At 45.3% G+C, this 10,724-nt stretch overlaps 2 protein-coding genes across 3 annotated transcripts in view; one reads left to right on the forward strand and one right to left on the reverse strand.

The window, feature by feature from the left end:
- The window catches only part of zmat2 (zinc finger, matrin-type 2), a 7,322-nt gene extending 7,186 nt beyond the window's left edge, over positions 1-136 (reverse strand). The window contains exon 1 of the mRNA XM_079651521.1: positions 79-136. Coding sequence (XP_079507647.1) covers positions 79-96 — 18 coding nt within the window. The 5' untranslated portion in view covers positions 97-136. The remainder of the gene's footprint in view (positions 1-78) is intronic.
- A 665-nt stretch (positions 137-801) lies between these two features.
- Positions 802-10,642, forward strand: slbp2 (stem-loop binding protein 2). 2 transcript variants are annotated; one of them, XM_079647801.1, is made up of 9 exons: positions 802-958; positions 2,064-2,210; positions 4,086-4,154; positions 4,419-4,502; positions 4,778-4,915; positions 5,144-5,323; positions 5,440-5,560; positions 9,367-9,469; positions 10,024-10,642. In XM_079647801.1, exons 1-9 carry the CDS (start codon positions 906-908, stop codon positions 10,122-10,124), a joined length of 996 nt encoding a protein of 331 aa, XP_079503927.1. In that variant the 5' UTR covers positions 802-905; the 3' UTR covers positions 10,125-10,642. The 2 variants fall into 2 exon arrangements, with proteins under 2 accessions (XP_079503927.1, XP_079503928.1); XM_079647802.1 differs by having other exon boundaries at positions 803-958; positions 10,042-10,642.
- The last annotated feature ends 82 nt before the right edge of the window (positions 10,643-10,724 follow it).

The raw sequence follows: 10,724 nt of genomic DNA on the forward strand, positions 1-10,724 counted from the left end.
GAGTCAGGAAACATGGAAGTTATTTCATGTTTTCATTCATACAAATATTAAAAAACCTCCAGAATCTGAAGCACTCACCCCGCTGCCGGACGCCATCTTGAGTTTATCATGAAGAGCTACTGACTGTCGTAAAGTCAGAGGTCCGTTTTACGACAGGAAACAGTGCCCCCTGCTGGAGACTTTAAATAATTACAATATTCTACATTTCTGATATAGTAGAAATGACTAAACCTGTTTTATAAATTACATTTATTTTTATTTTATGCTATTGTCATAGTATTTTTTCTATTCATCTCTTCTGTATTTTTCAAAATACAATATATTGTTTTAATCTTATTGATTATGTTCTATACATAAGTTGTCATTAAAATATATAAATATAAATGTTTTTAAAATAAACAATTTCCTTTATTTATTATTTTTTATTAAAGATTATTTAAATATATTCAGACTCTAAATCTATGTTGTTGTTGTTGTTGTTTTTTATATTTTTATACTCTTTTTCCAGTTGTTTATTTTTGTAATTATTATTATATTAATTTTTTACTATTTTTTTTATATTTAAAATCTATATTTAATAGTTTCAATTTTATATTATTACATGGCTTAGTTGAATACTCGATTCTGATTGGTCAATTCAGAACACGTGACACATTGTTAATTAATAATGTTCTATAATAACAATAAACTAATGTCTCATTGTTATTGTTTCTTTACGTTTCTGGCTGTATTTCATTTCCTGTTATTATCGTGTATTTTATATTGAAAAGCTCCTGTAATTAACTTTATTCTGTCTCTAGGGGAACCAGAAGTCCCGCCCCCCCATGCCCCGCCCCCTCAGGTGCGCCTCATTAAAGGTGAGGAAGCGGAACAATGGCGTCTGAAGAGAAACTCGATCCGGCATCATGTCATCGATCCGCGGAGAAACAGCTGCTCAGAGCCCGCTGCAGTCCTCCAGGTCTGAACCTTTCTTTCATCAGTATTATATCTACCTGTCAGAGTGTCGGCATGCTCACCTGTGCAGCCTCACGTGAGCACGAGCTGCAGGTTGATTGGCTCTCAGGTGAAATCCAGCAGGACAATTAACCAACAATTCGATTTAAACAGGAAAATAAAACGTTTCTCTACAGACACTATTGTTAGTATTATCTCTACTTCAAAGTGGAGTTTCTGCTTCCTGGTTACAATGTGCGGTTCTTCTGTAAACTATAACTCTCTATTCCTGCAGTATTTTGACCTTTTGTAAAGAACACACAGAGAGAGAGACACCCAGACACACACACACACACACACACACACACACACACACACACACACACACACACACACACACACACACACACACAGAGAGAGAGACACAGACAATATTGTTGATACTGTTTTTCATTGTTTGTTTAATTGTTCTCTGTTCCTCTTCAGTATTTTAATGTAGAGCAAACTGGTCCTGAAACAAAATAATTTCCCACTGTGAGATTAATAAAGTAAATATCGATCTAAAACGAATGAAAGCAATATAAATATACCTGAGGGTGACTTAGTGTTCTCCAGGTGTGCTGAGTGGCAGCAGGTGACCTCTGATTCACCTGAACGTATCTTACCGGTCTGATCATCTGGAGCCTGATGTCATCCAGATCCACATCCGTTTGAATTAACTCTTTAAAGTCTTTACAGTGCTTTAATTGTCTCAGTTTTAGAGCAGCCGGCTTTAATTAGATTCAAGTTTTCCCACTGATTCCCTGGTGCATTGTGGGAGATGTAGTTCATTGACCATAATAATACATTTAATGTATACAGCGCATCTCCAGGTGCTTCACAATGCTACGAGGAGAACATACAATGACATACAAAGTGATCTGAGGAGCATATTGAATACAATATGGTGTTTCCTGAGCTCTGTCCCTGGTGCATTGTGGGAGATGAAGTTCCTCACTGTCTCTCTGTGTGTGTGTGTGTCTCTCTCTCTCTCTGTGTGTGTGTGTGTCTCTCTCTCTGTGTGTGTGTGTGTGTGTGTCTCTCTCTCTCTCTTTGTGTGTGTGTGTCTCTCTCTCTGTGTGTGTGTGTAGCCTGTGTGTGGGGCCCTGGTCCTGTGTGTGCGTGACAGGCTGGGGGGCCTCAGTGTGGAGCGCCCCCCCTTCCCCCGACCCCCTGCTGATCCCCCCCGAGCCCTGGCTGCTGCCGGGGTGCAGCTCCGTGTTCGACAGCCTGGTCAGGTGAGCAGATATTATTATTATTAAACAAAAATGTAAAACATCAGGCTTAACATCGCCAAGCCTCCTCAAACCAACCTGTCCCCCAACATCCTGTACTCGCTCCGTCCAATGCACCGACCCTGAACTGCTTCACGGAGGTCCCGCAAGCTGAGCTTTCAAAAACCATCTCAGCTATGACCTCATCTGCGCCCTTGAGCCTATCATCACCTCCCTACTGAAAACCTGCTCTCCATCCATTATTCCAACTGCCACCATCATAATAAACAGATCCCTGTTGAGTAGTGAGGTCCCCCCCTCCCTCAAGCTGGCAGCCATCAGACCTGTCCTGAAGAAGCACAGCCTGGATCCTGAGGTACTCTCAAGCTACCGCCCCATCTCAAACTTGCCTTTTTTATAGCTAAAGCTCTGGAACAAGTTGTTGCCCTTCAGCTTCATCTCCACACTCATGAGCTCTATGAAACCTTCCAGTCTGGTTTCAGACCAGCTCACAGCACTGAAACAGCTCTGGTCAGGGTTCTAAATGACCTACTGATGGTGGCTGACTCTGGTTCCCCAAGCCTACTCATCTTGCTGGACTTAAGTGCAGCATTCGACATTGTTGACCATCGTATCACGTGTTGGTGACTCCAGGAGGTGGGAATCGCTGGCAAGGCTCTGGACTTTTTCCACTCGTACCTCACAGGAATATGTCCGTCTTGGGAAAAGCACCTCCGACACACACTGTCACCTCTGGTGTACCCCAAGGGTCAGTCCTTGGGCCACTGCTCTTTTTAACATGTTGCCCCTGGGACAAATACTGAGGAGCCATAACATCAGCTTCCACACATACATACACCACTGGATGAGCAACAACCCCCTCCAACTGAAGAGCAGCAAATCAGAGGCCCTTCTGATTCGATCACCTGATATCCCTAATCTCATCATCAATGGCCACTCCATTCCCCTCTCCCCACTTGTAACGAGCCTAGGTGTGAAACTGGACTCATCCCTTTCATTCCAAGCACACATAAAGACGGTCTGCCAAGCCTCATACTACCACCTGAGAAGCATCTCCAAACTAAGACACTCCCTCCCCACACCGGTCCATGCCTTCATCTCCTCCCGCATCGACTACTGCAATTCTCTTCTTGCAGGCATTCCAGCAAAAAACCCTCAGACTACAATATGTACAAAACTGTGCCGCCCGGATTCAAAAACACGCAAATCAGAGCACATCACCCCATCCGTCACTCACTCCACTGGCTCCCTGTAACACACCGGATCAACTAGAAAGTCCTCATAATGGTCTTCAACGCCATCAACCACACTGGCCCCACCTAGGAACTGCTAACTAGACAATGCTCACCTACCTCCAGGAACTGCTAACCAGACAACGCTCACCTACCTCCAGGAACTGCTAACCAGACAACGCTCACCTACCTCCAGGAACTGCTAACCAGACAACGCTCACCTACCTCAGGCTCACTCGGGTCAGACAGTTCAATCTCCTGGCTGTCCCGCGGGCTGGTCCGCATGGAGAGCTTTCTCCTCCCTGGGTCCTCGTCAGCTTCCAGAGAACATACGGAGCTCTGCATCGACCCTCCAGACCCTCCTGTTCCGCACCTCACTGACTCTCCATTACTTTATTTAAAATCTTTTATGCTCTTAACCTTTTAAAAAAAAAAGTATATTACCTTATTTTATTCAATATGCTCCTTTAGATATCTTTTGTTTTATGTTCTCCTCATAGCTGTGAAGCAGCTCGAGATGATGTTGTTTTTAAACTGTGCTATAAATCAAATGTATTAATAGTATTTTATTTTGTTATAATGTAGTTGTGTATTTTAAATATTAATACAAAGTTTTATAAACTGATTAAATATCTCTCCTCCTCAGTAACGTGTCTCCGCTGCCGTCCCCTCCTCCCTCCAGAGGGCGAGAGAGAGCCAGCAACAAACCTCGCAGGTCAGTCAGCTTGTTGTTTATTCAGGATATATATTCTAGATTTCTTTGACTCTGAAAAACTAAATGAGGAGTCTAAAAACAAACTGAACTCTAATGCTAAAGACTGAAGTTTGTATTGTTTATATAAACATTTAGAGACTTTTTTTTTTAAAAAATTAAGGAATTTACAGATTTATTATAAACATCAGAATTTTCTCTTTTCTCAGTTTTTAATATTCTGACTTTTTAATATTTGAGGATATTAATGAAACTTTCTGTTTGCAGGCCGTCCATCTTGGAGCGCTGCATCCTCAAGGTGTCGAGCAGCAGCAGCGTCGCCGTGGGAACGGACGACCTCGACCTCAAGAGGTCAGGATCAATATCAAGAATACAGTTAACTCCAGTCTCTCTTTGAAACTCCTCCTGTTTTTAGGATTGAATTTTCACCGTTTCAGGAGAAAGATCTTTTTTTTTACACAATGCGCATTTAGTTTTTTAAATATATCAAATAAATTATTTCAGTCAGGGATATATATTGTTTAAACAAACTACAGTGTGAGTAAAGCATTTCAGTGTGAAGCTGGTTTAACGAAAAGCAGCATTTGTTTAAGCTGTTGTCATTGTGGTGTGTTCTGGCCGTGCAGACCCCCCCTGGAGCGCGGCGCCCCCCGCCTGCCGGACCACAGTGAGACCAACGGGGCCGTCCTGAAGCGCCGCCAGAAACAGATCCAGTACGGGAAGAACACCAGCGGGTACCAAAACTACCTGCAGCAGGTCCCCCGGTAATTTATATAATATACGACAACCAGAACTACCTTTTTTTCCTTTTCTAACAATAACCTATTTAATAAAATAAAAAAAAATACATTTTTGAATTGTAAACTTTAACCCTACATTTTCTCAGCAAAGAATTAAAATAGTCCAATTTTTTTCTTAAACATATAGAATTTGATGAATAACTCAAGATTTTGAATAGAGAAATGTCCATGTTAACCCCCCCCCCCCTTCAGACCCCTGAGGGACACTAAGCTCCACCCCTCGACCCCCAACAAGTACAGGAAGTACAGCCGACGCTCCTGGGACATGCAGGTGCGTCTGTGGAGGCGAGCGCTGCACCTGTGGGACCCCCCCACCGATCACCTGATTGATCACCTGGACCCCCCCGACTCCCAGGACCCCGTCGAGCAACTGTAAGCTTTATTATTATTATTGTACATTTACAGGAAAGAAATTCAGCACGAGAATAATCTGGATATTTATGAGGAACATTTGAGTTTGTGAATAAAGGAACTGTTCTTGTTTCCAGGCAGAACCAGCTGGCCAAGATGACCTCTGACCTCTGTGAGGATGGAGACAGGCAGAGAGAGAGAGAGCCTCCTGCCTCGAAAGCCGAGCCGCCCGGACCCTGGAGCCGCCCGTTGATCCCGGTAACAACAACAACTGTTTACACCCTCTGACCCGGTAACAACAACTGTTTACACCCTCTGACCCGGTAACATCTGTTTACACCCTCTGACCCGGTAACAACATCTGTTTACACCCTCTGACCCCGGTAACAACAACTGTTTACACCCTCTGACCCCGGTAACATCTGTTTACACCCTCTGACCCCGGTAACATCTGTTTACACCCTCTGACCCGGTAACAACAACTGTTTACACCCTCTGACCCGGTAACAACAACTGTTTACACCCTCTGACCCGGTAACAACATCTGTTTACACCCTCTGACCCGGTAACAACATCTGTTTACACCCTCTGACCCCGGTAACAACATCTGTTTACACCCTCTGACCCCGGTAACAACATCTGTTTACACCCTCTGACCCCGGTAACATCTGTTTACACCCTCTGACCCCGGTAACAACATCTGTTTACACCCTCTGACCCCGGTAACATCTGTTTACACCCTCTGACCCCGGTAACATCTGTTTACACCCTCTGACCCCGGTAACAACATCTGTTTACACCCTCTGACCCCGGTAACAACATCTGTTTACACCCTCTGACCCGGTAACAACAACTGTTTACACCCTCTGACCCGGTAACAACATCTGTTTACACCCTCTGACCCCGGTAACAACATCTGTTTACACCCTCTGACCCGGTAACAACATCTCTTTACACCCTCTGACCCGGTAACAACATCTCTTTACACCCTCTGACCCGGTAACAACAACTGTTTACACCCTCTGACCCGGTAACAACAACTGTTTACACCCTCTGACCCCGGTAACATCTGTTTACACCCTCTGACCCGTTAACAACAACTGTTTACACCCTCTGACCCCGGTAACAACATCTGTTTACACCCTCTGACCCCGGTAACAACATCTGTTTACACCCTCTGACCCCGGTAACATCTGTTTACACCCTCTGACCCCGGTAACAACAACTGTTTACACCCTCTGACCCGGTAACAACAACTGTTTACACCCTCTGACCCGGTAACAACATCTGTTTACACCCTCTGACCCCGGTAACATCTGTTTACACCCTCTGACCCCGGTAACAACAACTGTTTACACCCTCTGACCTGGTAACAACAACTGTTTACACCCTCTGACCCGGTAACAACAACTGTTTACACCCTCTGACCCGGTAACAACATCTGTTTACACCCTCTGACCCGGTAACAACAACTGTTTACACCCTCTGACCCGGTAACAACATCTGTTTACACCCTCTGACCCCTGTAACAACATCTGTTTACACCCTCTGACCCGGTAACATCTGTTTACACCCTCTGACCCCGGTAACAACTGTTTACACCCTCTGACCCGGTAACAACAACTGTTTACACCCTCTGACCCCGGTAACAACAACTGTTTACACCCTCTGACCCAGTAACAACAACTGTTTACACCCTCTGACCCCGGTAACATCTGTTTACACCTTCTGACCCGGTAACATCTGTTTACACCCTCTGACCCGGTAACAACAACTGTTTACACCCTCTGACCCCGGTAACATCTGTTTACACCCTCTGACCCCGGTAACAACAACTGTTTACACCCTCTGACCCGGTAACATCTGTTTACACCCTCTGACCCGGTAACAACAACTGTTTACACCCTCTGACCCCGGTAACATCTGTTTACACCCTCTGACCCCGGTAACAACAACTGTTTACACCCTCTGACCCCGGTAACATCTGTTTACACCCTCTGACCCCGGTAACAACATCTGTTTACACCCTCTGACCCGGTAACATCTGTTTACACCCTCTGACCCGGTAACAACAACTGTTTACACCCTCTGACCCGGTAACATCTGTTTACACCCTCTGACCCCGGTAACAACAACTGTTTACACCCTCTGACCCCGGTAACAACAACTGTTTACACCCTCTGACCCGGTAACATCTGTTTACACCCTCTGACCCGGTAACAACAACTGTTTACACCCTCTGACCCGGTAACAACAACTGTTTACACCCTCTGACCCGGTAACATCTGTTGACACCCTCTGACCCGGTAACATCTGTTTACACCCTCTGACCCGGTAACATCTGTTTACACCCTCTGACCCCGGTAACAACAACTGTTTACACCCTCTGACCCGGTAACATCTGTTTACACCCTCTGACCCGGTAACAACAACTGTTTACACCCTCTGACCCGGTAACAACATCTGTTTACACCCTCTGACCCGGTAACAACATCTGTTTACACCCTCTGACCCCGGTAACAACAACTGTTTACACCCTCTGACCCCGGTAACAACAACTGTTTACACCCTCTGACCCGGTAACAACAACTGTTTACACCCTCTGACCCGGTAACAACAACTGTTTACACCCTCTGACCCCTGTAACAACATCTGTTTACACCCTCTGACCCGGTAACAACAACTGTTTACACCCTCTGACCCCGGTAACAACAACTGTTTACACCCTCTGACCCGGTAACAACAACTGTTTACACCCTCTGACCCGGGTAACAACAACTGTTTACACCCTCTGACCCCGGTAACAACAACTGTTTACACCCTCTGACCCGGTAACAACAACTGTTTACACCCTCTGACCCGGTAACAACAACTGTTTACACCCTCTGACCCGGTAACAACAACTGTTTACACCCTCTGACCCGGTAACAACAACTGTTTACACCCTCTGACCCCTGTAACATCTGTTTACACCCTCTGACCCGGTAACAACATCTGTTTACACCCTCTGACCCCGGTAACAACAACTGTTTACACCCTCTGACCCCGGTAACAACAACTGTTTACACCCTCTGACCCGGGTAACAACAACTGTTTACACCCTCTGACCCGGTAACAACAACTGTTTACACCCTCTGACCCCTGTAACAACATCTGTTTACACCCTCTGACCCGGTAACAACAACTGTTTACACCCTCTGACCCCGGTAACAACAACTGTTTACACCCTCTGACCCCGGTAACAACAACTGTTTACACCCTCTGACCCGGTAACAACAACTGTTTACACCCTCTGACCCGGTAACAACAACTGTTTACACCCTCTGACCCGGTAACAACAACTGTTTACACCCTCTGACCCGGTAACAACAACTGTTTACACCCTCTGACCCCTGTAACATCTGTTTACACCCTCTGACCCGGTAACAACATCTGTTTACACCCTCTGACCCCGGTAACAACAACTGTTTACACCCTCTGACCCCGGTAACAACAACTGTTTACACCCTCTGACCCGGGTAACAACAACTGTTTACACCCTCTGACCCGGTAACAACAACTGTTTACACCCTCTGACCCCTGTAACAACATCTGTTTACACCCTCTGACCCGGTAACAACAACTGTTTACACCCTCTGACCCCGGTAACAACAACTGTTTACACCCTCTGACCCGGGTAACAACAACTGTTTACACCCTCTGACCGGGTAACAACAACTGTTTACACCCTCTGACCCCGGTACCAACACATCAGATGAAATGTAAAACGCACTCGGGGAAACTGAGACCCTGTAAGGAAGTATTTTCAAAATAAAGTCTAAATGTCGGAATTTCCTGCCGAAGAGAGTTGAACGGTCCTTTCAGAATACAGCTTAAATATTCGGAGCGTTTTCAAACATCAGATTAAAATGTTTAATTGTGATTAACTGGAATATTTCAAAATAAGGTTTAAATCGTGGGAATATTTTCAAGCTGAATGAAAGCTAGCAGGACAATACTTTAGACCTTAAAATGAAATGTATAAAATGTCACCAGGCCATAACTGTGGTCTCTTGGCTCTCCAGATGCGGCGCTGCCCCCCCGGCCTCGGGTCCTTCAGGACTCTGAACTCCAGTGACAACATGGCCGACTGGTTGCAGCTGCTGCTGGAGGCCGAGGGCCGGCAAGGTGAAGAGCCGTTTAACTCGTCAAACACTGGGGTATAGATCTGTTGGGGTATAGGTCTGTTTTTTTATTTGCTGGCATTATCATTATTAGCATTAGCATTAGCCCCGCGCACCAACGCAGAGAGACGAACTTATGGCAACACAAAAGAAAACATGGGAGTGTTGGAGATGAGGAGGTGTCGGCGTTCTGGCGATTTACTCGGAAGGCTTCAGGAGAAGCTGCTGGGGGTCCCAGTAAAGATAAAAATGACACCGTTTACAAAACACATCCTGTAACCATTACATATTGCTGTTCTTAGAGACGTGTACATATTGCTGTTCTTAGAGACGTGTACATATTGTTGTTCTTAGACGTGTACATATTGTTGTTCTTAGACGTGTACATATTGCTGTTCTTAGAGACGTGTACATATTGCTGTTCTTAGAGACGTGTACATATTGCTGTTCTTAGAGACGTGTACATATTGCACATAATTGGTATTGAACAGCGAGGGGTGTTATAGTCTGCGTTGACCGTGAATCGGGTGATACAGTAAATCTTTACCGTTAACCTAGTTTTTCTTTGTCGTTCAGATTTCCCTGTTTTCCCGTTGGAGTTCGGCTCCGACGACCAGCAGGTTCCTGACTTCTCCGACCAGCTGTGGACTCCGTACTGACGTCTGAGGAAACGCTGTTATCTCGCTCGATGACGATCAGGAGAGTTTGTGTGTTTGTCTTTTTTAAGATGGTTGAAGGTTTCCTAATGACAGCAGGGATGTGATTGGTGCTGAAGAGCACGTAGGCCCCGCCTCCTCTCTGGTCCTGAAGAGCACGTAGGCCCCGCCTCCTCTCTCAGCGTTGACCTATTTCGCTCCTTTAGTTTGTCACTTTGTTTACTTGTTGCCTCGATGGAGCACTTCTCACCTGCACACCTTTAGTCTTAAGACTCTCACTGATGAAGCTGTTTGTTTTAGTCTCACCTGTCCGTCACACCTCTCCGTCACACCTGTGTCTGGTCCACCGTCACGCTCTGCTGTCTGCCCCCTGCTGTGTTTTTTCTAAAAAACAAGACCCTGCCTAATGGGGTGGGGGGCTGTCACTTTGTGTTTTACTTCTTTTTTTTGTTGTCGTTTTGTGCTGCAAAGCTGAAATGTGTGATTAATAATAAAGATGGAAATAAAGTGTTAGAAATTCACCTGGTTTCTTCTTCAGCTTTTATTATGTGGTTGTAGAGTTGGGAGAGAGAGGTGGGACTAGAGGGAGATTTAAAAAAGATT

Source organism: Notothenia rossii, assembly GCF_949606895.1.
Source record: "Notothenia rossii genome assembly, chromosome: 9".
NCBI lineage: Eukaryota > Metazoa > Chordata > Actinopteri > Perciformes > Nototheniidae > Notothenia > Notothenia rossii.